Source organism: Aptenodytes patagonicus, chromosome 3 (assembly GCF_965638725.1).
Source record: "Aptenodytes patagonicus chromosome 3, bAptPat1.pri.cur, whole genome shotgun sequence".
In the NCBI taxonomy this organism is placed as follows: domain Eukaryota; kingdom Metazoa; phylum Chordata; class Aves; order Sphenisciformes; family Spheniscidae; genus Aptenodytes; species Aptenodytes patagonicus.
Genome location: NC_134951.1, coordinates 59,794,711 through 59,822,229, shown reverse-complemented (window position 1 = coordinate 59,822,229; position 27,519 = coordinate 59,794,711). Strand labels below are relative to the sequence as shown.

At 37.7% G+C, this 27,519-nt stretch overlaps 1 protein-coding gene across 2 annotated transcripts in view; it reads left to right on the top strand.

Moving 5' to 3' along the window:
• Window positions 1-11,635: 11,635 nt before the first annotated feature.
• The window catches only part of TBC1D32 (TBC1 domain family member 32), a 91,838-nt gene continuing 75,954 nt past the window's right edge, over window positions 11,636-27,519 (top strand). Inside the window, exons 1-11 of one of the 2 annotated variants that reach the window (XM_076333497.1) lie at window positions 11,636-11,703; window positions 14,050-14,204; window positions 17,785-17,946; window positions 20,787-20,964; window positions 22,232-22,303; window positions 23,478-23,603; window positions 24,465-24,543; window positions 24,689-24,789; window positions 24,876-24,937; window positions 25,444-25,588; window positions 26,321-26,380. In XM_076333497.1, the coding sequence (XP_076189612.1) occupies window positions 14,050-14,204; window positions 17,785-17,946; window positions 20,787-20,964; window positions 22,232-22,303; window positions 23,478-23,603; window positions 24,465-24,543; window positions 24,689-24,789; window positions 24,876-24,937; window positions 25,444-25,588; window positions 26,321-26,380 (1,140 nt within the window). In that variant the 5' untranslated portion in view covers window positions 11,636-11,703. Of the gene's footprint in view, window positions 11,704-14,049; window positions 14,205-17,784; window positions 17,947-20,786; window positions 20,965-22,231; window positions 22,304-22,380; window positions 22,397-23,477; window positions 23,604-24,464; window positions 24,544-24,688; window positions 24,790-24,875; window positions 24,938-25,443; window positions 25,589-26,320; window positions 26,381-27,519 lie in introns of those variants that run through there. The other variant, XM_076333498.1, reaches the window with a different exon arrangement.

Here is a 27,519-nt window from a genome sequence, read left to right as displayed (position 1 = left end):
GTTTAAATAGGCACTAAAACTATTTAGGATTTAAGGAGTCAGACATTTTAAAGAGTTAAGACAAAGCTCTATACAATCCTAAAAAAGGTAGCAAATGTAACAAGGTTTACCTGGGGAGACTTTTAGCCCATTTCCACATATGTTCTTTAAAACTACTTTGTCCCTTGGTGGTGCAGAAGCAAATTAGCAATATGGGAAAAGTACTAGGGAAAACAGAAGGTGTACATTAATTTCACACCTAATTATTAATTAATTTGCTCAGGCTCTGCTGGAATAATCAGCACTTGAACAGCTTCACTTGTTCCCAATGAGCTGCTGCAGCATCTCTGTTTAAAATTCCAGGGGGTCACAGCTGCTGCAGGCTGAATAGCAATGATTGCAGTGAGCCTGAGCCTGAGCCTGAGCCTGAGCCTGAGCCTGAGCCTGAGCCTGAGCCTGAGCCTGAGCCTGAGCCTGAGCCTGAGCCTGAGCCTGAGCCTGAGCCTGAGCCTGAGCCTGAGCCTCCTTCATGGGACCTGCACCACATGCTTTTAAGAGTACCAAGTATGAGTAGGTCACTAATGCTAAGGTAGATAGACATGATTTCTTTCTGATAGTTGAGTTACGCTAGCATAAAACTGAAGAAAAGGAAGATTCAAGTGAAGTAGCTCCATTGATCTTGTATTGCTGTAAGACTATTAAGACAAAGCTAGTGTTATTGACATTGGAAAAATTATCCAGGACAAATTAATTAGAGCACTTTGGTGGTTTGGTGCTCTGATACGAGCAATGTGTAGTGTTGGGAGATGACAGGTTCTGCTAAGTTATTAAATAACGCACAAATCATCGTTGACAGACAGATAATGTGAAAGGCTGGCTGAAATTTTCCTACATGCTGCCTCTCTTCCAGATAACACTTCTAAAATACAGCATATATAAGCACTTCCTTGTACATTTGATCTAGATTGCCTTTCACTCCCTTCTGTACCCCATGTAGGTTGTAATTTGCTACAACATCTGTCTGATAAAAAGCCTTTCACTTATACAAAATAAGTGACAATGTGAAAAAGAGCGTTATGCTTATATAAAGATATGACACATCTTCTACATCCTATCTATCCTTATTATGTTATCCTAGGTATCAGAAATTGGTATAAGAACTGTCATTGACCTAGAGAGAATTGAGTAGAGGAAGAGGCACATGTGAAACAAGAAAAACATTTAGGACAAGATTCAGAAGGAACTCTGGTATAAACAGGACTTGGTAAACTTTATACCCCAAACTGAAAATTAGGATGCAGCCTCCTGTTTGGCTCTGAAGATCCCAAATGCCTGCACACCTCTTTCCGCTTCAGTCTCACAGTGCTCACTGACGCTATCTAGCTCAGCCCTAGAAACTGGGAATTCAATACAGACCCGCTCCTAGGAGAGTTTTATAACTGGTGAGGAGTAGGCTAGGCTGAGCAGGACTTTCCTCTTCTCCTGCTGAGGATTTGCAAAGGAGGTCAGGATCTGCCAAAGAGGGAGAGAAAGCCAACGAGGGGGAGCTTGGCTCTGCAGAGCCACTAGGACACTTGGGTAGGAGTGAGATGATGGGACTGTCTCTACTGTCAGGACTGATCATGCATTTTATATTAAACAGTTACTGGACTTGAGAGTAATAAAAGGAAAAGTACTGACACCCCCACAACGCTACAGTCAAGCTCCATCCCTGTATGCGCTTTTCAGCTACAGGAATTTAGCACTGCTTTGGGAAACCTCCTTCCCCTCCCTGCGGTGCTCACATTACGGACTGCTGATAGGGATTTTGCTGAGAGAGGAAGGTTTGGGGTCCCTCAGGCTGGAGGATGCCTAATATGCAGATCTACCACTGCTCATCTCTCCTCAGACAGAGCTAGAGCACACTCTGAAAAGACACTAGGAGCCTTGCCTAGCTTATTCAAGCAGTCTTGATGGGCTCTTACTCTCAGGAGAGAATATGGACTCTGGATACCAAAAGTAGAGAGTGGCACGTACCTGCAGCCCTGAATAAGTCACCTAAGCTCCAGAGCACGTTTTGAGGGACAGTCCCTCATTTTTATATTTTCTACCTCCATCTTCCTTGTTCAGTATGTTGGGGGAAGGCAGAAAAATGAGTAAGAATGAGCTGAGGGCCTTGGGACACTGAACCTTCCCATGCACTGCCTAAAAAATGCTATTTCAATGGTCCCTTTTGGATATCAGCTCCCATTCTGGAATCAAGTCCACAAAATGAGAGCCCTGCAGTATATTTCTGTAAGTAATTACAGTCATCTGCAGAGGACAGCTCATCTCAGTAAGCTTAGCTAAGAATTTCAGTCTCTGATGGATAGGAATTGGAGCGTCCTGGTTAAAATGCAAAAAATTCTACATATTGGTGAATAAGAGAAAGAATAAATGGTTCAGTTCTGCAAAGTGAGATTCTTGGCATCCATTGCCTCCAGAAACAACTGAGAATGTGCAATAACTCTCAGGACTGATCTTCAAGTAACCTCTGAGGCAAAGCATTACAAACATGAGCTAATTTTAAAAATCAGGTGTAAAAACCATAAAATTCTAGCAGAGCTTATTTACTGTTTTATACCAAGATCTATGTTTGTATAAAATTTCATGAAAATTGCACCTAATTTACCATGGGTTATTTCTTGAATAACAAGTAGGAAGAAAGAGAATAATAATTTTGCTATATTTTTATATTATTTTCATCACAGTAGGTAACCTACCTGTAATAAAAAAAATGCAGCAACTCTGTTTTGTAATGCTATGTTTATTGCATTGAGTTATATGCAATATAATACACATCAATACCATATGGTCCATAAGCAGTAAAATAAAGAGTATGAAACACAATGGCATTACACTTATTTAGTGCTATAAACACTATAAAGCATCAGAGTAGCTAGCAAAATTATGCTGAAAACTAAGCAGGAATGTATTTTTAAAGTTTTTTGAGAACTTTGCCAAGAACTACTCAGCTGTGAGTATATCCTCCTTAAAACTGGGACTGAATCCTCCACTGGTGTAATTTAACATAGATCCATCAGCATAAATCAAGTTAATCAACACACACCCGCTTAGAGTCTACATCCACATGGATTCTTCCCTTCAGCTATCGCATTATTCTCCAGTGCAAGGCCAGAAACCCGAGTTAAGCAGAGAGCGCCAAAAGGGAAACAGACTTTAAAATAGTAATTAACACATTATTAGCATACTTTGCATTGCTACAGGAGTGCTCCAAGGATTCCAAGCAGAATAATCAGTCTTCAATCAAGTCGTTACAAGTTCACAAAACCCATCTTCCAGATGAGATATTCATTATGTGAAAGCACTGAAGATTACACGCCCGACCCCCATCACTAGCTGACTTCTCCCACCCCAGAATCACAGCCCTTTTCCCCCTCAGCAGCACTGACTTGTACACCTCAGGTCTGGTGCAGTAAACAAGCCCGCTCACAAGTCTGGAAAAAAAGTACCTCCTGAATCAAGGGACCCGAGTCCCACCTTGTGGATTTAAATAAACTGCTGACCCAGGAGAACAGGGAGTCGGTGTATGTTTTTTCCAGTAGTTGCCCCAAGCAGGTATGCATAAGTACAATTGCCTGGATGGAGGAGGTGGTCCCCTTAAAAAAGATTTGAAGAGATGAGTTTTCTGAACTGAAGAAGAAGGGGGATATATTTTTTGCAGGCTGTCCAATTTTCTTCCGAGATTAAAAAAATCAGGACATTTCATGTCAAACAGGCTGTAACATTCGAAGTCCTGGTTGGCGGGAGGAAAGACCTGTCCAACTGAATGTTACTTTGCACTTTTACATCCTAAAGCACTGGCAGAGAGCCCTAATAATTTCTGTTATGCCTGGCCTGTGGATAGATTTCTTCATTTTGCTGCAAGCCATATGGCTTTCATGAAAACTACTTTTTTTCTCAAAATACTAAAATAAAGCAATATATGGCTAATACTGTATTTACTTGCCAGTATCTTTTGGGGACAATGATTTAGTCTGGGATAAAATACGCATTACAAAATTTGTAACAGTTACTGTGGGGGTGTATCAAGATATAGAAGTATTTGTCTTATTCCTCGCTGAAATGAGTTTGACTGACAAAACCATGTCTCTATCGGAATTTTACTCATGCCATGAGAGCACTAAAATAAATGTCAATGAAAATATTAAGTATTCTGTTTGTTACTTAGAGATTATTATTCATGTCAGAGAAATGTATTTGCAGACTTACTGAATCAAATTCATCCTTAACACTAAAATTCACTGGATTTATATGAGATGAGTGTGGCATATTGACTTCAATAATACAAAACTATAACACATATTTTTTTACTTCTCCAAAGAAATGAGATTCATTATCTTAAGGGATGTCTGTGTGTTACCAGATTCCATTGCACAACAGATTCTGTTACACAACAATCTTAAAATTGGTTTTCATTAGAAGACCATTTTCTTTGTGTGTTGGTCTCTTCTCCCAAGTAACTAGTGACAGGACGAGAGGAAATGGCCTCAAGTTGCGCCAGGGGAGGTTTAGATTGGATGTGAGGAAAAATGTCTTTACTGAAAGAGTGGTTAAACATTGGAACAGGCTGCCCAGGGAAGTGGTGGAGTCCCCATCCCTGGAAGCATTTAAAAGACGAGTAGATGAGGCGCTTAGGGACATGGTTTAGTGGGCATGGTGGTGTTGGGTCGACGGTTGGACTCGATGATCTTAGAGGTCTTTTCCAACCTCAATGATTCTATGATTCTATGATTCTATGACATTCAGGACTGGTGTTTTGCTTCATCCATCTTTCTTTACTCCAGACACGGTATTTGCTCAGAGAAGCTCCAAAACCTTTTCTCAGATGTAAAATTCTGTTAGGATCCCAGATATTATCTAACTGAAATAAAAGAAAAAGTTAAAAAAGTGCTTTCTGGAATTTAAATAAACAGTGTTGTTACCAAGCAATGCTTTTACTATTTCTTTAAAACATCACTTTGATGTTTGAGGAGGTCACAGTTTGCTAGGACACAAAATATTTGAAAAACAAAGCACACATCTCATGTTGCTGAAAGTACACAGAGGAATAAAGCACGGCAAGGTACGGGCCAAATTCCGTCCTCCTAGGCAAGTCTTACAAAAGAGTATAGCTTCAAATAAGCAGCAAAGAGCACGACTTGCTTACTTCTCAAGCATTTTACAGCATTCCAAAAATGAAGAGAACAAAGTTTTCTGTGCGTCATATCTGGCTAGATTAATCTGTACTTCTAGAAGAAACCCTTAAAAACAAGACTATAACTTATATTAACAAAAGAATATAAAACAACAGCTTACATAGCAAATGTCTCAAGTATTTGTCTCCGTGCAAATATTAAGATTACAGAGAGCACTTGGTGTGACGGTGCAGGGAGGAAATTGTATTGTGTTTGACAGTGGTATTCAGAACTACAGCAGGATAAGCCATTGGGTAAGGAGAGCTGTAGTTTATCTGGACAGATACAATTTTCAGAAGACAGATGGAAAACACAGTATAGGGAAGGTGTGGTGGCTCAACAGAAAACCACTTATTCAGGCTTTATAGTACAGATGGTATAATAAAGGAAGTGATAGCAATGACACATTTTAGGGAAATCTAAGACAGCTAGAAATCCAAAAAGGAACAGCAGTCAGTGTCTGCAGCAGAATACCACATCAGCAGCTCAGAAGAGCTGATGAATGAATTCTGAAATGTCAGTGTGACGGGTGCAGGAATTAATGCTAATCTTGGGAGGAAATCTGAAGGAAGTTACTTCAGCAATACTGCACAAAAGATGAGCATAAAATCAAGCAATTATAAAAATATTCAACTTCAGGATATCAAAGTACCGTTTTGCAAGGTAGCACAGACAGTAATTGGGGAGGCCAAGAAGAAAGACAGACAATTCTAAGGCACAGCAGTCCTCATGTACAACTACAAAAAAGGCCAACCAGGTTTGCTGAGCAGACTCCTTAGGAAGCACAGTGTAATAAACTCTGTTAGCATAATTTAAAATTGTAGCTTTTGTGTTCCATGCACATTTAGGTGGGGAGATTACATTTAAAACAAATGCAGTTTCTTCCTTACTTTTCTCTCAGGATGAGACATTCAGCTCTGAAAGTATAAAAGGATTTGGGAAGTCCATTTGAACCAGTGAAGAGTCACAGGAAGCCTCTGCCTCCGTTTTGCACCTCCTTTGGCAGCACAACCACCGGCAGCTATGCAATTCCTTTCCTCAATAGTGGCCTTTCTGGTACAGCAGTACCAGAACTTGGACTCCTGGATGCGTTGTGAGAGCAGACCTGGAGCTGACAAAAGACTTGCAGGCATGAGAGTCACCTAACATTATGCAGTCCTGGTGTAAAAGACAAAAGGGAGGAGAGCTCTCTGCTGCAGAGATGTCTTTGCTGGCTTCCATGATTCTCCACTCAGACTACAGCTGGGATCTGCAAGTCCCGGACCAGGCAACTGCTAGCAATATGAAAGAAGAGAGTTCTCTAAATTGTTTCCTATTTCTAACGTTGATGTTACTGCCTCTCCTCAGTAGCAAAAACATTTCACGAAGTGTATTGAGTCTAAGGCAAAAGGAGACGTGTTAAAGATCCTTTTTGAATTAAAACCCTGCGATGCTGGTGTGAGATACAGTTGGCCTAAGTGACTCTAGCAGTGATTAGAAATGATTAAGATCAAATGGAGGAATGGAACTGAAAGGAACCCTATAGACAGGCTATAATCTTCCCTCAGTGATCACAGATAATATTTGTAGTGTTTTGAAGTGCTAATGTAGTGCCCACAAATGAGCTAACAGTTCACTTCAGAAAATGAACATGATCCAGACTTCACTGAAGTGAAATGGATAACTTTAACTGCAAGCAACAGTAAAATGTTAATTCAAAATATTTAATATTTTAAGAAGATTCCTCTAGCTTTTGAATTTTTTACCAGACAAAAGAATAAGCAATCTCATCACCCCACGTCAACATTTTCTTCATATTCTGTGGTGATATTGTGCATCATATGTCCACAGCTACAATAACTATGCCATCAAAGTTTTATTTTAGCATATTATAAATAGCCATAAATACAAATACATCTACATTGTGCTGTATTCCAGGTCAATAGGTTCAAAAGTCAACTATGCAACTCTTGAATATTGCTGCCACCTTCAGGAAACACATGATAAAAAAAGACCAAAATATTAATTCGAAAACTAATGGCAAATAAATCAGAGATTTATGATGCCATTTAGTTATTATATTGTACTTCTGTGAAATTAATTTTCATAATGGCATATAAAGATAATTTTATTTTCCTCAATTTCCAATAAAGAAGTAAGTCCAATGTTAAGAGATTTGCCTAAGGCCAATCAGAGCCAGTGACACGTATGTCCTTAGCTCCCTGAAGTTTCACCAAGAAGGATTTGTGGATCAGAAAATCATTTTATTGGCATTTGGGTATTTAAATTGTCATTGACGCTTATTTTGTCTATGATTCATTGAGGCAGTTACTTTGCATTGCAGTGTAGATTTTATCGCCTGTACTGAACCTCAGTTCCAGTAGTTACTTTTACAACCTCACGCAGAGTTTCTGTTGAAAACTGCATCGTAAAATATAGATGGAAAAATCAGTCTATATATTCATTAAGTTAAATTTTTAATCAATAACACTCCTGATTGTTATCGGGCAGGATAGTTCCGAGTTGGTGCTTTACAACGTTATGCGAAAGTCCTATTGATTTCCTGACAGTTTCTCACTTCTTTTTTTCAGACGGAAGAAATCAGGAATAGCAGTGCAAGAGCATTAGTCTTTATGAAATATTAGCATAACTGAAGTTTAATTACCAATTAAGTAAATGGACCCAATTTTATGTTTTGATTCTTGTAAGAGCTTACATGTGGTTTATATTGGCTTAGCTCTCAGTAGTAAGGTACAAACTCATCTGATGTAACTTTAGACTAAAGTCATGACAGTTTACTTCCTTTTTTTGTCATGGAACCAATGTAAATTCTGTATAGGTATGTTTTAACACAGGCCTTCCAAGTGGAGCTGATAGTATGAAGTGATCCAGCCTGTGACCCTCATGCCCATTTACCCACCAATTCCTTATTGTTTCTTTTAACGGAAACATCTAGGAATGGGTTAGTATTTCCCCAGAGTGCACAGGGAGGAAAGGACAGATGGTCTCTAAAATAGAAAATTTCCTCTGGAGATTTTTTAAAAAGACTTTCCCATCAGCAGTAATATTTTAAGCAGTTTCCTTTCTTATATTTATGATTAGATTATGATCTAATGAACTCTCAAAACATGCTCATTGTTCCTCCAAATTTGGGAAACTCCCACGATTAGTGATGTGAGAGGGCAACACATGCCACAGTGGTCATAAAAGGGTTGATGAAGTGTCTTCATCTTTTATCTGGGGGCTCAAGAACTGCTTAAGGGATGTCAGAGTATTCAGAAACGTGGGGTAGGCTTCTTATGTTATCTCTAGAGCCAGATCTAACACTTAGTTCTCCTTTCCTGACATCTATCTTAGTCCCAGATTGGGAAACTCTAAAGTGGGGATATCCTGGCTCCTCCTGGTCTTGATTTAGCTCTGTAATGGAGTATAGAAAGTTGGTTTTGTTTTGTATCAAATGTTGTTTCCCCTCCCCTTTAGTTCCTTGATATATACTCCTTTGAAAATCGTATCAGCCAAAGAAAAGCATGAAGTGAGATATCAATACATACTGGTTATGGTAAGTTATTCTATCAGATACTAAAAAACCAACTCCTTTAGTTTGCTAAAACAAAGGTCCTACCTACTGAGTTGCTGAAAGTCTTAGTTAAACATTCTTGGTGACACTAATGCTGTGTATCAACTACATAAAATCAAAATCTCTCCAGACCTTTGTGTTCCATCCACAAAACGGTGGTCCTGTGGGCAGTTACAATGAAGGAAAAGAGAAGAGGGCAGGGCAGAACAGAGCAGAAAGGGAGGAAAGGAGAGAAATTATGTCCCCGGTGTAATGACATCAGCACTAAGACCAGTTGTTCCCACTACTACCATTAGTTGTAAAGATTTCTTTGTTGCCCATGGTTTCCTCCTTTCTGAACTGCCACATTGGAGACACTGCAGGAACATTTTAAATTTACAGAAATTTGGAATAAACTAGTAATTCAAATTCTGGGATATGTTCAAGGTATGGGGAGAGAATCTGCTTATTAATCGTCAGGTATGAAAATCAAACTTCTCTGTAACAGTTAAATGACTCACGTCCCTATAACATTTCACAATTTGAAACTGCTTACCTTATATGCGACACATTCTAATAACTGGTGCATTTGCTGTTTCCTCCAAGTTTCTAAAATTATAGAAGTCAGCACTGTGACTTTCTACAAACGTTGAAATCCTAAAAAGACTTGTTTGTATCTCACATCTTCCTGAGCTAGGGTTAGGAGCCAGCGGCTTTCCTGTTTGTACAACTGGGAGAGAACATCTGGAATATTTTTGCCCTTGAAAAGGATGCCTTTGTCTAAGAGACAGTGGAATTTCACCAATGTGAAATCTGCATGAGCAACTTCACAGTGATTACAACCGCTCTCATGTGACTGACATCCATCCGTGTAAACATAATGCACTTCAGAATAGTGTTGGTCACTCTAGAGTATCACCCTCAGAAGGTATCTGCTTGGATGCATCCTAATGATCATGCCAAATGGCACTCAAGATCTGCCAGATCGGCTCAGGAGAAAGGGCTCCAGGTTCCAATTGCTGCAAAACATGTGGCAAAAGAAGCTGGATGAAACACAGAAGGTGAAAGAGAGTAGAAAGGAATGGAAGAATTTCAGAAGCACCACAGGTACCATGAGAACCTCTTCCTGTGATGCCACTACAACCGCAATTTGCCTTATAAGGTGTTTTATAAGATAGGAAAGGCATGCTAAAATGGAGGCTTTTTCAATAAGGGCTAGGAATGCTGAATGTTATGTATATTGGATTTCTTTATTTCATACCAGCCATGAAATTGAGATGCTGGCATGTGAATCAGTGCTTGTGAAGTGTCAGAGGAATTAGAAGTGTTGTACCACAGCACAGCACTTCTCAGTTGGGATGGGGACAGAAAAGAAGCAAACCTCTGTACTGCCTGTGAAAGAGGAGCCGGACTTGGACCAAGAAAAAGCTGCTGTCACTTGTAGCCCATTCCAAACAGTGTACTTAGAAGATGCGGAGAGTGCATGGCCGAGCTAACAGGACTCTGGTGAGTCTACCCAGGATCCTTTGCAAGCAGCAGTCAGCAGACAATTGTTCCAGTTTTTATTTTGTGGGTACCTGAGGGCACTGGCCACTTCAAAGCACTGAAGAGAACAGCGTGAAATGTACCCCAGGCTCCATTGCTACTAATCAAAATCTTGTTTCTGAAGAACTAACAGTAAGATGGATTTCTGTTTCAATTCCTGAATCATCGTTTTTCAATAGAAATACTGTATTCTACATGCTTGGCCCCAACATGCTAGTAGTTCTACTGTGAGAGAGTGGATCCCTACCTTTAGGTAGAGCTCTATTAATTGAAGGGGCCACAGATCCACTTACAGGAACATTTCGTCGTGGAAGATTAGCATTACTGACATAAAGAGTAAAGGATAAAAATGTACAATGTGCCACCCTACATGCTAGCACTGGCAAACATCATTATGAGTGTTTATTATAACTCATTTCTGCTTGTTATAGCTAAGCTAATGGAAAATGATTTCAAATCAAAATGGTTTTGCTGTTTTCTGTTGCGCCTTTATTTGTTGAATAGAAAAGAATCCTATTTGCTCTTTTTGTAATATTTCTTCCATCCCAGGAGGGGATGGAGAGTGAAAGAGCACTGGAAGATATCTTGCCATTCATATTTTTATTTATTGAGACAATCTGCTCCTTTGCTGATGTAAATCGGGAGTAACAGCAGTGTATTCCTTTGATTTCAGTGGAAAACCTACACCCCACAGAAGGCTGGGGGCCACCGGGGGCTGGGCAGAGGTGAGCCCTGACACACCAACCTGAAGACTGGGAGAGCCAAGTTAGCTGCGGCCGAATGTTTCATGAGTTGTGGTGGGGGGGACTCTTACTGATAAATCTGTCCCAGTTACCCAAGCCATGCGTCTTCCCCTGCCTTCGCCTGGGTGCAGGGTACTTCATCACAGCGCGGAAAAAAGAGGGGAGAGTGCAGATCAATCTTTTCCCAGGTCAGTGCTGTTCCCCGGCACCTTCGTTTTACATAGTTTGGCCGACAACGCAGAGACCACCAAGACGCGCTGTAAAGAAGGACGCCGAGAGCCGAACAGCCTCCGTGCGGCACAGGAGGCCGTTTCATGCTTGAAACCGCTACCCGAGCACCTCTGGGGCTGCCGGCCTCCCGCCCTTCCCACCTCCGCGCTGGCCACCCCCGTGGCCGGGGAAGCCTGCGGCGACGGAGGGCGCTGGCGGGGTGTCGGGGCCCGGAGCCAGCGAGAGCCGAGACCCCCGCCTCGGGGCGGGCTGTGACAGCGAAAGCCGCTTCCCCGCCCGGGCAGGGGTAGCAGGCGGCGGGCTGAGGCGGCCCGGCCCTCCCGCGTCCCGCCGGCCTCTCGCGATGTTCCTAAGGGCCCTGCGAGACTCGGCAGCGGGCGCCGCCGGTTGCTAAGGGCCGCCGCCCGGGGAAACGCGCGGCCGCCGCGACGAGGAGGGCAGCCGCCGCCTTAAGGTGATTCTCGCCGGCCCGGGGGGCTCGGTGCGGGGCGGGGGCAGAAAGCCGGCGCGGGCCGCGCACGGCGACACCCCTCTCCACAACCCGCGGGGCCTGGCGGGACCCGACCGGGCCCCCGGAGCCTGGGACTGGGCGGAACCGGGAGTGCGGGGCCGCGCCTCGGAGACCTCCTGGGGCGGGGGGAGACCGGCGCGGGCGGCTGCAGCCGCCGCGGTGCTGAACCGGTGCCTGAGGCGAGCTTGTCCAGGGTGCCCTGGCAAAGCCCCTCTGTGCTGTTAGCGGTAGCGTGAGAGAAGGACCTGGTCAGGTTTAGCCTCTTCTGACGCTTTTAAAAAGACAAGCTGCTTTCATACACCAGTTGTCATTAGAAATCTGGTTACTGCCAAAAACTGATACGCAGTTGAATGACTTGACGATAAAAATCGAGAGGGGGTAGGAATTCTCGCACTACTCGTATTTCTGTTAACTGCTGTCGTTGGTTTGTTGCTAAAATTACCACTTTTTTGTTGTTCAAAGCATTGCTCAAGCCAAGGCTTGTGTAAGGATAAATGCTGGCTACAGCAGGCCGCTTCTGAATCCCGTGGGTTTGGGGGCAGGTTTTGTAGCTGTGGGACAGTGCCGGGAAAATGAATTTGAACTTGAAAAGACTGCACAAACTGGGCTTGGGGTAAGGTTTTTTAGGGAGAAAACCATCATTTAAATTTTGCCCGGAAACTGGGGGATATGCCTGCTGGGAAAAAAAAAAAAACAAAACCCCAAAAAACCAATCACAACAAACCACAAACCTTTACAAATTAATTTTAAGATAAATATCTCTGTTTGTGATTACATAAGTCAAATAAGACTTTTCAAAGCAAACTGGAGGTGAAACTACAATATTCTCATGATTAGTCTTTAGGAATAATTTGAGTGGGGCTTTGCACTGATTGCCAACCAGTATCCAGATACGTGCACTTTTAAAAATGCCTAGTTACAGCAAAATACTAAGTGAAGTTTTTTTCAGGGGATTGGGATATTATCCAATGTTAAGGTCAAAATATCAGACTTAGGAGAGTGGTTTATATAGACCTAAAAATACATTGACTTTGATTAAATATCTTGAGACTTTAATTTATAAGAAAGAGGACTGCAAATCAGGGAGTTAAGATTATTACAAGGGATTTGTGTTTTTTTTGGTTTTTCTGTGTTTTTAATTTTATTTTAATGCTATGTCTGGTAAGGTGATTGAGTTAATGTTGAATTATGTTTGATCAAAGTAAAATATTTAGCAACTGTGCTACTTACCACAGAGAGCTGCTAACTCAAGGAACTGTTACCTTTCATAAAGGGTAATTCCTCCAGCTGGTGCTATATGGCTTTGATTTTTCTGTTAGTTAATAGTGTTTAAGTCTGAAGAAATGATTTATTATATTCTCTCTTCCAAGTGTGTATATTGTTTATTCACAGGTGCTTAAAGAGTCTGTGATTGACTTTTTTTTTAATAAAAATAAGTCAAAGGTCTCTAAGTCATTCTTTGTCAAATAGACTAGAAATACATAAGCTAGAACTGCCACTGGGGGTTGGCAGTATTCCTTGGCATATAAAGAAGTTTAAGCCGTGAATTTAGGTTAATTAATTAATCAAGATAGAAATGAAGCTTTTGGGTTTTTTTGCAACCCTTGAAAATTAAAGTGATAAGACGCTGTCTTCTGGACTTGACAGTCCAGTTTCTCACTGCTGCTGCTCCTCCTCCCAGCTTTTCCCAGTAGCTGTAGGGTTAAAATGACAGGACTGTCAGGTCACTGCAGTTGATTACCGCAGGGAAATTAAACGGTTCTGATAATTCCACCTGGCCCTTGCAAAAGCTGACAGCACCTTCGATCATGGGCATGGCAACAGCTCTGAGTAGAGGGATCCAAAAATCAGAACTGGGTAGTAATAGTGGATGAGAAGCAGCTGAGAGACTTGTAGAGGTTTCTTTTCAAGATAGTCATTACATCTGTAAAACCCCCCTTTTTTCTAAATTACGGTGTAGTCTTGTGCCTATTTCATGGGCAATCCTCAAGCAACTACAAACAGGAATATTCAGGCTTTTCTTAATGCAATATCTCATTTAAGAATGTTGTACTAAGATAACAGGAGGTTTATTAAAACTGATTTGATTATTTTGTTTCCAATTTGTCTGAAGATAAGCTCTATCAAATATTTCCTGTCTGTGATCATGTCTTTTGATAGAAAGTCTTATGTTGTTGATAACAGGAAAAAAGTGGCAATTTAAGGGATTTATGCTTTTCTTAGCATCTTGAGGGAAGGAAAAAACCTCAAACTATGAGAGCTTGTTATTCTTATATTTGCTTTATACAGATGTCTCACTTTACAAGTGAAGATGAAGCTCTGTTACAGTCTATGCTTAGACAGTTGCTGCAGAGTGTGAAGGAAAAAATCACTGGAGCCCCATCTGTAGAATGTGCAGAAGAGATTCTCTTGCATTTGGAGGAAACAGATGAGAATTTTCACAAGTAAAAATATTTTTTCTCTTTTTAATATTTTGAAGGAGGTGAAATGTGTTGGACTATATTATTCCTGGGAAATGTTTACAATTTATATTGCTGTGTGAATGTGTATGTATTTATATATATAGATATCCTGTCACTAATCAACTCTCAAAAGATGCTAATTTAGAGAATAAAATTAATTTTGCCATTTTTCTGTTTTGTTTTTTTTCTTTTTGCTTTTCATTCTTGATAATAAATTTTTACTGTAATAGTAATTGGTGAGCTGTTTGTGAGAGAGGAGCTGACAAAGCTACCTAACTTAGCCAACTCTGATGCATGTGTACATGTACTGTAGTAAATGCACACATGAACAGAAGCTAGAAGAAATCCTCACTGAAGGCTGTCAGGCAGTATTTTTGACACTTGCTAGCCAATATAATTTTGTTTTTCAAAATAAGGTAAATTTTCAGAAGGCTACTTGGCTTCCATATTTGATTGTTCTGTCTGGCTTATATTACTGAACCCTTGTATATCTTATCAGGTAGTCATTCTTTTAATTTATGTTTTGAATAAAGCAGAAATGTATCCCCATCACACCTCTGTTAAATAAGACTTGACAGTGTGACCTCACTTACATGCAATCTAGATTTCTGGAGCCCACGGTCCTCTTTCCATGGTATTCTAACGTTTATTTTTTTACTACATGGGAGATTTTTAGAACGTATTTATGAAAGTCAAGAGAATATCAAGCTGAAATCACCTTGAATACATTTTAATAAGGGCCAGAGTTCTGTGACCTGACTTCTTCTGAGAAAGCTGGTTCCCTGCCAGTTTTTTCAGAAGTGGCACAATCTACATTCTCTTAAATTTGTCTAGTTTTTAGCATTGCTTTGTCGATAGAAGTTAGGTAAAAGTAAATAAGTGAAATAGAACTAGGGTTTATCTAAAATTTCACTGTAATTTTAAAACTTTAATGCTTTTGTATCTTCTGAAGATGCTAAATGCTTTAGAATGTATTTTAGCTCAATTTTAATTTGTATTACAAATTGTATCAGATAACACTTTTGTTGGCAGTCTTGTGAATTTTGAGCACCAGGTTACTGGGTGACAAGCATGAGAGTAAAAAAGTTGGTTATAAACATACCAAAGTTGAAAATGACATGTAATTTTGAAAGAAAAACATTTTTATTTAAAGGAAGATATATACAGTAAAAAACCCCCAAACACTCAAAAACCTATGAAATTACTTCTGTCAATATTTCTTCTGAGTACTTATTAGGAGAATACCCAGGATGAGGGAGTAAAGTCTACAGCTGGCGGAAACAATGCATACGTAGCTTTCCCCTTTAGAACAGTGAAACCATGGCATCCATTACTCTTTCTGGTATGTTAAAAAATGGGTGATCCTAAAGATACTTTCTTTTAATGAGAAAAGTTTTAACTTATTATTTAATGGAAAATCAAGTGATGCTTTAAAGACAGAATGTGAGCATTACTCTCTGGCACTGGAATATTTCTGGAGGTATTCTAGTCTTGTTCATGACCCACGGCAGTATAGGTTGGTTTTCATGGAAGGTCAGAGAGGTCATATGGCGATTTATTAGTGAGACCATTAAGAAGCTTTCTCCTTGACCCTTACCTCATCCATCCAGACTGCAAGCTCCTTTATTAGTAGTGTGTGCTTTTGGATTGTCCAATATGCTAGTTCAGCTCAGCATTTTGATCAGCACTGTTTCTGCCTCATGGTTATTTTGCCTCAGTAATTTTATCAGATTTTGAGGCCTTGCTTTGTCCTTTGTTCCCACTTCGATGCAGAAAAGACAGAAACACAGGATCCTCAGAAAGCTAATAAAAAGGAAAATTGAATCAAGTTCAAAATTTATGTGCAGTAGTAGAAATCGGGATTGTTAACTATATAAGTAGCAAGTTTTCTGTTGTATTTTTTCCTTAAATTAAAGTCCTAGAGGTTTTTTTAACACTTTTTTTTCCCTGGTGCTTCCTTTGTAAGCCCAACCAGATCAGTCTGACTTGATTCTGCATGTGAAGAAGTAGTTCTATCATTGCTGAAACACTTACTTGTTACAAAACGTTTTTGAGGTGGAAGAATGAAACAGAAGATCAAGGCTAGGACATCAAGCAGACATAAACTTAGTGGCATGAATAATGATGTGATTGCTGTGTATGTCAGAGCAAAGCAGTGACTGCAAAAAGGTATACCCTGGAAATGTTACTGTCATAAAACAAATGGGAGAAAGTTTTATGAAAGCTTTCATTCAGTGGAGAGTGGTGTGCAGTTTCATTATTGCGGAAGTGAAAAGCCAGCCTTGAAGACAAATGAAAATGCAAATAAACATGTTTGCATCTTTCTTGAGATGTATTTCTGTTACTTTCATTGAACAAAAGTGATGTAGGAATGGAAATAAGTGGGAAATGAAAAAAACAAAGGACTGTTATACCTGATGGAACTTGAGGTAGGCAGTGTAGTGAGGAAGTATGTATCATGATACAAGACACAATTTTCTGTGTGTATTTCTTTTAATGTATCTTGAATGTAGTCTGATTTTTTTATTTTTTTTTTTTTTTTAATATCCAAGAAAGGCAAAACCTGCTGCCTGTTGTAACAGTTGCTTTTAATTACATTTGCATTTTATAGGTGTGGAGTCTGTACCTACATGGTGAACTGACTTTTTTATTTGAATTTTTCTCACTCTGTATTTATCCAAATTAACACAAAGTAGTTGCACATCTGCATTCGATATACAGAAAATACAATGATGCATCTACTGTTTATGTATGATTACTTTTTTGTGTGTTTGTTTGCCTTGTCCTTTATACAAATCAGAAGACTAACAAAAAAAAATGTTTATATATTCTGAGCACTACTTTTTAGCAATTTCTATAGCTAATAGAGAGTCTGAGGACCCAGCGAGAGTATTTTGTTTGAAATCCCCCTCTGATTGTTCTTTTGTTTAAACAAGTTTCTGTGAGTATCTAATAATAAGAGCGCAAAGTGCCAATTTCCTTATGTTTAACATGTACAATCACAGACAACTAGTTTGTCAGTTTGAGTGAGATCTTCTGCATACTGTCATGACACACAGACTTTTGTAAGCCTTAGACATGCTCATATGCTAGAATTTATAAATTGTGTTTTCTGTGTTTCTTCTCATTTTGTATGTATACTGCATAAATAATAATACCAGATGGATATACTATAAGACAGTGCTATGTTCAGGATGCTCCAAGTAATGTTTCTTTTGGAATTTTAAATTTGAGATTTCTTGATATTCTATGATTTTTGTCTACAAAACCTTAATCTTTTGTCTGAGTAGATTTTTACATTTAGAAGAAGCACAAAAGGAAATTAGAAACTATTTGGTATTGTTTCTTCCTGGAATATGCTGATAATGACCATATTGAAGAAAGTCAAACTTACTGTGTTTTTTTATACCACTGAAGTTATTTTTCTGCAAGTCATAAACCCTTACCTTGAAGTAACAGGTTTGCTGGGAGAGAAGATAGCGAATGTTAATATAATGTTGAAAATGTTTGACGGTGAGCTCAAGTAAATCTGTTACATTTTAATTTTGTATATTTGTTGCAGCTATGAGTTTGTGAAATACCTTCGACAATATATAAATAATACTGTGGGATCTGTGATTGAAGAAGAAACAGAAAAATGTACTTCTGCTCAAAATCAGGGTGAAGTATCTGGCTATGACACGCTTGTCCAACATGTTACTAAGAAGACCCGTGAATCAAAAGAGTGAGTATATACATGTAATTCACATTTTTGTTTCTTCTTGTCTTTGTCTTCCTTTCTTTTTCCCAGAACTTGTTTTGAAAAAATAAATTCTGAACCAATGGGTAACAAAAGTGATTCCTTGCCTTTCAAAAATTAGTGCTAAGCAATTAGATGTTCCCACCTTACATTGCAATTTGTCATGCTTCGTCTCACTCTGGAATTAAGATTATGAACTACTGCACAAAAAGATCGGTAGCACATCTATGAAGTTTTTGAGGTATCTAGGACTGGAGTTGGGCAGGGGTAAGATTTGAGAGAGGAATCACTACTTCATATACAAATTAAATTCAGTTGTGATATGGAAGTTGGCCTAAAGGAAAAATTTGTTTTATCAGGTATTAAAGTTTGATAATTTCCTTAGATATAAATAGAGAATCTGCATGACAATGTTGTTTTCTAAAAAAAGTAACATAAATCAGAATACGTGTGTATTTTTTTTAAGATTGCTTCCTTGGGATCTAGCCAGGTGTCCCATGAGAGTAGTATGTTTAGTCAGATCTGCTTTTGTTGACTAGTTTAAAAATTGAAGTTTGAGCTATCTTGCTTTCTATTTTAGTGTACATGCAAAGATACTCCTGCAGTGCAGTCCATGTAATGTAGAATTGGTATGTGGACCAACTGAGTATAGCTATCCAAGATTCTTTGACTCAGACTGTCAGCTGGCCAGAAATCAGTAGGTGTGCAAAACCGTGTATCGGCATATTACAGGATCTATTGTCCAGATTAATTGGCTTTGACCATCGTATTTAGTAAAGAAGCCTTAAATAGAAAAACCTCTGTGAGTACCAGTTAAATTCTTTTCTTTTTCATCTCTTCCCTACTAACTTTGTTCACCTTCCTATGGACATTAAAATAACTTTTCTTTGGAATACAGGGGCTGGTAACTGTCTTGCTGAATTTTCATGCTTTGGATTTTGAAGGATTTGCATAGGCAGATAATTGCCATGATTCTTTAAAGCAGTGGTCAGTAGTACCTATAAAATGGATTTTAGTATATACAGCTGTTACTTCCAGAAAATATGTAAAACTTCAAAAGTTTAGTGTATGCATCACATCATTTTTGGAATTCCTGTACAAAATCTAACTGCATCATAATGCTTAAAGCAGTTCTAAAAGTTTTGTTTCTTTAATTAAAACAAACAGTATACTTTTGTCATCATAGTGAATCAGGTCCTTGCCTCTCTATTTTTAATTGTCATGGAGAGCCATGATGAGGGATTTACTGAGGTTGAACCATTACAATGTGAAAAAAATGAAATTAAAGTGAGCACCTGAAATGGTGAATGCTGAAAAATGAAAAACAACCAATCACCCACCCACTATTTTAGCATCAGTGGTCATTTTTATGTGTTGCAGAGGAAGCAAACAAAAAAAGACAATTTTTGACTCATTTTAGCCACTGAAATGTTTTTACACACTACTTCAGCTGAACTATTTTTTTCACTCATTTTTATTGGACAATCTTAACTTACCTCCATCTCTCTTTTTAGTGGAACTAGGATTTTACTGTGATGCCTATTGTTTACTATGTGTTCTCAATAAGAAAGGAATTAAAAAATAGTGTATGTTTCTGTTCTAGAAGATTTTATTTTCTGTTTGTTATCAGAAGGTTTCTCATCTAGAAGTACACAGAAATATGTTTTATGAACCATGCTTTTATAGGGTCCTTTTCGTGTCATCTGTCTGCATGCATTCTGAACTCTGATCAAGCATTATTGGGTGTCACTGTGATGGTCTTGATATAATTTCAGGATCATTCAAAGTCCCAGTTTTGTTCATTGCAATTACTCATTTTCTGTGGTAGGTAGTATGCTTAAAGGTATTTATGGAGAAAAAAGTGTTAAGGAATTTAACTCCTTAGTGATACATTCTGTTTTTTCATAGTACAGTCATTTATGTTAGAAGGCAGTTCTTGATCAACTACGCTTGGCTTTTATTTTCACCTAGAAAATAGATGTTAGGATGACTGTTTTTCACATTATGCTGTTTGTGTCTTTTTGTTTCGAGGATCAGGACCTTAGGCTTTGTGTGCTCATTAAAGTTTGTAGAAGAAGCTCCAGTTAACTAAATATGTCTGTATCTTATATTTTTAATTTGAGAGGTAGGAGGATATTAAAGCACAATGGTAATTTATATCTTTGGTGACTGTAAAATAAGTAATATTAGCCTTAAAGTAAAAAATAATTTGAAATAAAATATCAACATTTTACAATAAGATGTTTTTCTGAAGCAGCTTTTATTTTTAATTGCTTGCTTGTGGATATTATTATTCAATTTATGTAACTTAGAAAAACCCTGGTTTTGTTGAAAGAAAATTATTTTGTGTGTACGACCTGTACTCAAGATCTTGAATCAGGATGATGTGTTCTCTTCTATTGGTTCTGCTTGAGGCTTATAGCAGAAGAAAAACTGGATGTCGAACTTGAAGAAACATAAACAGTAACAAGGATGAGAACTGGCCTGTTTTCTCAGGGGCAGATTCTCCCTTCTGGTGGATTCACATTGTTCTTTCTTAAGAACCTTCCAGAACAGGATTATGTTAGTGGTATTTCATTGAATGGTTTTAGACGGGCAAAAAGGAATTCTATTATAATTTTAAAATAACGTTACCTGCAACATTTAAGGTACATACATGGTTTACTCATTTTGGATTTGCATTTGTTTTTCATTCATTTCTGTAAATTCAGTGAGTTCGGGTCTAAGTAGCATTATGCCATATTCAGTTATTGAAGATGTAGTGATTTTTTTTTTAATTAGTGATTTTTATGCTCTTTAATATTAAAATCATCTTTACTTTGAAGATACAGGGAAATGATGCATGCCTTGAAGAATGTCATGATGGTTGTGGTAGAATCTTTGATTAACAAGTTTGAAGAAGATCGGATACGTAATAAGGAGCTGGATAGTAAAACAAAGAAAGAACGTCAGAGTGGCTATTATACAGACAACTGTTCTGACAGTGACTCCTCGTTCAACCAAGTACAATGTGTTTTCTCTCTATGTTCATGAAATAAGCATGATACTGCAAAATTGTTAAGTTTCTGTCAGTGGAGGTTGAGAAGCAGCCCTAGAAAAAGATTCATTCTTCCTATCTTTGATATATCCTTAAACAAATTAATTGCCTTTCTTTCACTCTCAAGTACTAAGCTTATACTAGCTGTCTAACCTTTAGACAGCATATGCTGGATGAGATGGATATGATGCCCATATGCTCTAAAATACCTATGCAAGTACTGCATAGAAAAAATAATGGTAAAAGCAATACATCATCTAACTTACTGTGATTTTACTTTAGGAGCCAAGTAATGTGCAGTTCATTTGCAGACTACTGCATTATGCTATATTACTTACTGAATGAATTATTATAAGGGGTTTTATGAAGATACAGGAAACTTTTAAGTAAAGCAAAGCAAAATATGTAACGAGAATTTTGTTGCCGTAAACTTAACTTTGGGCAAATGGCAGAAAACATTTAGAATGTTGACTTTAATGTTAAATTAGTTGTCGTGGTTTAACCCCAGTTGGGAACTAAGCACCACACAGCCGCTCGCTCATTCCCCCCCTGCCCTGCCCCCTGGTGGGATGGGGGAGAGAAGTGGAAGAGCAAAAATAAGAAAACTTGTGGGTTGAGATAAGAACAGTTAAATAATTGAAATAATAATAATAGTAATAACAGTAATAAATTGTAATGGAAAGTAAAACAACAAGAGAGAGAGGAACAAAACCCAGGAAGGGAAAAAAAAAACAAACCACAAAATACAAGAGGTGATGCAACTGCTCACTGCCTGCCAACCGATGCCCAGTCAGTCCCTAAGCAACGATCACTGTCCCCCAGCCAACTCCCCCCAGCTTATATACTGAGCATGACGTCATATGGTATGGAATATCCCTTTGGCCAGTTTGGGTCAGCTGTCCTGGCTATGCTCCCTCCCAGCTTCTTGTGCACCTCCTTGCTGGCAGAGTATGGGAAGCTGAAAAGTCCTTGACTTAGTATAAATGCTGCGTAGCAACAGCTAAAACATCAGTGTATTATCACATTATTCTCATGCCAAATCCAAAACCCAGCACTGTACCAGCTACTAGGAAGAAAATTAACTCTATCCCAGCCGAAAGCAGGGCATTAGTATAAATGCTGAAGTCCTAATTATTAAAAGTAAGTTAGATATCAGAAAGACTGATGATTTTAATCTTCTGCTGTTCAGTTTAATAATATATTCTAATGGTAATTTTATAATGTGTATTACAGAGTTATACGTTCATGAGTCAAGAACAGTTGCAGCTGCTTGTAGAAAGGCTTGACCCTATTCAGCCTAAGGAAGTAAGTTTCAAAGGAGCAATAAAATGTTAATACAAGTGAATGTTTATGGCATATTGGAAAACAGACTGTATGTACATAAGAGTTCATATGTACGTAAGTGGAATCTTGTCTTTGTTGGTTCATATATCTTGGCTTCAGTGCAGCAACTGCTCTGCAGTGCAGTATTTCATTGTTCATAACCATCTGGTTCAAAAGCTAGTGTTGCAGCAAGTATCTTATTTTTTTTGTTAGGAGTTTATTGCTATAGATGGGCATTTTTAGTTTGGAAAAAGTTGTTCGGTGAGAAATAAAATTACTGAATCTTATATTTCTGTATACGTGCCCCTTGCCCTTCTTGGTAACTTCCGTGTTGTCCTTTGTGTTACCCGTATCAGAAGGGAGAGATGCCTGCTGATTTGCCAACAAGCTACTGCCAGATGGAATATATAAAGTCCAAGTTAGGTTTACCTTCCTGTCAGTGGCAGTACTAATTTGGGTCTCTAACCACCAATCAGCACCAGCTGCTGGTATTTTTGAAGCTTGGAGAAACATCATTTTGAGAGTGCTGTCTCAGTAAGATTTGTTTAGGATTGTCTGGTAGTTAAAAAAGCATGGTAGCTGGGAACTGGTATAAACATTGTGATTGAGTTTTCTTAGAAAACCAGGTAAAAAGTCTGATGCTATTAAATATTGTATCAGTTTGTTTCAGTAATATGAAATAAATTACTAGAGATTGTCTACAAATAGAACCAAAAAAAGTTATTTGAAATTATTTAGATTATAATGCCGATGAAAATTCAGCAGTAAAACAGTGTCTAGTAACTCTCTCTCCACTTTCCCTTACTGACTTTTTAGAGAGCTGCTAGGCACATTTGTAGTATTTGGTGATAATTTCCTATATTCCCTGATAAAAAAATATTTGATTACAAGCAGAAAGTAGAACATAAACCTTGCATCCAGTATTAAAAACCTATATAAAATGGTTTTGTTGCTGCTTCAAATATATGTTTGGGGTTTTTTTTCTCAGTGATGTAGTATTTTGTCTAAATCACCAGTAGCAGAAGATAAGTATTCTGGAATTCCTTATCCGTTCTACAGCCAGGTCCTGTTCCTTCCTTCAAATTATATTGTAAATTACATATTTGAGAGGTTGTTGTGAATGGATTTGTGGTGTTTATCTTTTTGACCACTTCAGGTTCGCCAAGAAGCATTGCAGACACTGTGTTTTGCCCCTCCCTCTGATATACTGAACTCTGAGAGTTGGCCAAATCTGCGTAAGCATCTAACAATGTCTCTGTCAGATCCTGATGCAACATTCAGTGTAAGCTAATGTTCTGCATTTAATTATCAGATGTGTACCCTTAGTAGAGAGTACTGCAGAGGAATAAGAAGTTACATATGTATTATGAATAGTCCAGCAGGGTCCTAAGACATTTTATTATTTGTGTATGTATCAGATAAACTCTTTTTGAAGTAGAAGAACTATATGATTCCAATAGGTCTTGATTTAAAGGATTACAACAGGATTTCAATAGGATTTTTAGACTGGAGTACTCGTTTACATATCTTTTAATGGCAATGAAGAGATTTGAATGTCTTTTAGCAAACAGACGTAAAAAAAATTGACAAAACTCTTCCGTAAAACTTGTTATGTTAATATTTCCTATTTAAGTCAGGTATATGCTCCATGATGATAAGAAAATGATACATAGTAATATTACACAGGCACTGATGAGGAAAAAAAAAGGCAGCTGCTTAAACTGCTTTTAGATTATTTATTATGCCAATTAAAGTTGCCCCAGCTGCTGTCATGTATTTCTCTTTCAGCTTAGAAGGTCTACGATTTCTTTTGAAACACTGCTAGTTATAAGTCATTGGTACCTTTAATGACATAAAAACATTAATGTTAATGGAAAAGTACAGTAATATTCCCTGGTCTGCTTCTTTGTATCTCAGTGAGGCTTTGCATTGGTGCTGTCAGTTAAAGTATCTGAATAAAATTTCCTTCGAACTGTAGGTTTCTGTGGTCCCAAACTGTATATTTTTGTAAAATATGCTTCATATCTGTAAGATATCTGAGCAATATGTAATATTAAGAGTAATGCCACTACATATTGATTATTGTGCAATAATAATACATAGTTACATGACTCTAATACATTGCTTGCTTTTTCTCCCTTAGGAGAAAATTCTTAGGTTCTATGCAAAAACCTTTTCTTCTTCTCCATTTAATATGACAAGAGAAGTCTATACAAGTTTAGGTATGTGCATTTAACGACATTTAAGACTTCATGAGTCATGTACTTCCTGAAAATCAGTTAACTTTTATAATGAAGCTGTATAATACAGTCTGTTTTGCCACTATTGTCATGGAGGTGAGGCTTTTTTTTTTTTTCCCTTCTTTAGCAAGGCACTTGGAGTTGTACTTTCTTTCTGGAGAATACTCTCTTCGTATTTCAGCTGGTCTGGATGTATCTAACACAGACATAAATTGTTTACTTAAAAAGGTATAAATGAATTTTCCGTACCTTTTTTGTCATTACTGAAACATCATGCATTATTTATTTTTTAATTTTAATAATTATGTTTTCAGGTCCGCCTTTTAAATGAGTACCAAAAGGAAGCTCCCTCTTCCTGGATTCGTCATCCAGAAAAGTATGTCACCTTCAAAAACCTGTCACTGTTTCTTAATTTAATGATTTTTGACATATCATTAGATGCATATAATTTTAGCAAAAGGTTGATTACAGGATGTACAGATGACTGGTCAGTGATAAAGGAGGGAATATAAACAGAGGGTGGGAAAAGTGAAATAGGGAAGTTGCATAGGAGTAGTCATGGGTCATATTAAGCTGCTTACTTAGCTTTTGAAGTGTTCTAAGTGCTTTTTAACAAAAATAATTTGGGTGTTTTACAAAGTAACAAGTGTAATAAAATATGTAATCATGTAGGAGAATACACATGTATGTTGTTACTAGTTTTATTCATCGTAATACAAAGAGTTAATATCCTTACGAGATCAAGTTAAAGATAATGTTGTTGATATTTATGATTTATCTGAACAATGAGGTTTTACCAGAAATTTGTTCCTGAGTATTACTGGTGGAAAGATTTAAGTGATTTTTGTTTTATGTTCATTTTTTTCCTATTTGTGTCATAAGGTACATGGAAGAAGTAGTGGAGAGTACCTTGTCACTTTTGTCACTAAAACACGAGCCTAATCATCCTGCCTCTCCAGATTTTTTGAGTCCAGTCTACTTCTTAGCTCTGCTAGATATCAAAGCAGTATGGTTTAAAAAGTGGACGGTAAGCAAAAAAAACCCAACCCAACAACCCGTAACTTGTTCATGTCTGACATGTATTTTGAAAAGTTTGATTATGACTATTTTTATCACAGACCTATTGTGACCTGATAACAACCTATAATGAGTACTGTAATTAAGGAAGTCGGGGGTGTGTTTTTAGGCATTTATGTCCTTTGCCCTTTAACACTACTCTCTCCCTCCATTTCTATTCAGTTACTGGTTTTCATAAAATTTCTGAGAATGGTGCTTTGGGACTTTAGTCCCTTTGTCATAATTGACTGACAGCCATCAAAGATGCAAATATTTTTCTGGAAGAAGTGATGAGCATGAAAGTACAGTTATGTATATGATATGCTGCACACAACTTGCTAATCTCCAGTGGACATTACAGCTTTTTGCAGCCTACCATGTATAAACTTATAATTTAGGATTTACATGGCAATGTCAAAACACGTAGTCTAACATTTCAGCATAGTTATTGTTTTTCTGTTTATTGCATGTTCTGCTACACATTTTTCTAATGACATAATTTTTTTTGTCATCTTAAATGTACTGCAAACAAAAGGCTCAGTTTAGTATAATGCTGGTTTACACAAGCTGGAGTTCAATGCATTGAATATGTACTGTGCACAGGATCCCTAATAAAACAGAATCGGGGATAATTTCTACTTTTTAATTAAAAAATAAAACTTACATGTTTGAAGTTGACATTAGGTCTTCTTTGTCATTTTAGCATGCATATTACAGCAGAACAGTGGTACTTAGGCTTTTGGAAAAGAAATATAAATCTTTGGTAAGTATTTCCCAAGACAAATTACTTGGAACTTGTTCTTGCTTTGCACATTGTGGTTTGAGCATTTTTTTTTCCTTTTTTCCCTTTTGTCAGAGCTGTTCCATGTTGTTTAGCTAGATAAGCCTTTTTGATTTTAATGTTTTTTTTAAATTTCTCTTTGCTTAAATGAATCATTGTTAAATGCAAGGAAGGGTATGTGACCAGCTCTGAGTAAGGGGAAATTTGGATGTTTTATAGCAGGTGTTTAATTAGGATTATTAATTCCTTATGTTGCATTCGTATTTAGAATTATTTCTGACAATGTATAAAAATAGCAAATGGTGCATGAAAAAATATCATAAAAACTCTGTGCTGAATTTGGATTTTTGATGGAAAGAGACTAAAAAACCACCATTGTGTTCTTTTGTGATATGAAGCATTAAGGATTCAAAGTGTCAGCAAAATAAATCAAACTGGGAAAACATCTTTAGTAATGTAGGTGTTAATCCTATCACATACTCTGTATGGGCAGATCTCTTCACTGAGATGGAAGTTGCATTGTTTTCAGTAAGACCAATGTAGATGTGAGATCCATTCATATAGACAGGACTTTGGCTATGTTTTGTAAAATCTTGTAATACAAGTGAAATGTAATGTAAAATATATGTGACTGATAAAACCTTAAGATGGGCGACAAGGATCCAGACAACTATAAAAGAAGTTTGTCTTGTTTTTGTGTATGCATAGAACAGAGCATAGAATAAAGCATGTTCCATGCAACAAAAAGTTCATAATAGGAAGTCCATGAGCAGGGTAGTCTAATCTAATTTATAAGCATAGAGTAAACATCTGATTAAGTATTTTTTTTTATTATGTATGTCTGTATGTTTTACTTACACTTGTGAATAAATCTTAGCAGCTGCAAATTGTAATAAATCTTAGTGTACATCTTTGTTGATATGCTATATTTGTGATTCATTTCTAAATCCATGCTGATAATTTTTAAACTTTTATATACATTGATTAGATGATAATGCTATGATAATGATACAACACTTCTGCAAAGAACAGTAATAGCACTGACAGCACCCAACAACCAAACTTACAGTATAGTAAGTGTATTCAAGACAGTTTTGCACGTGTGGAAAATGAAAATCTTC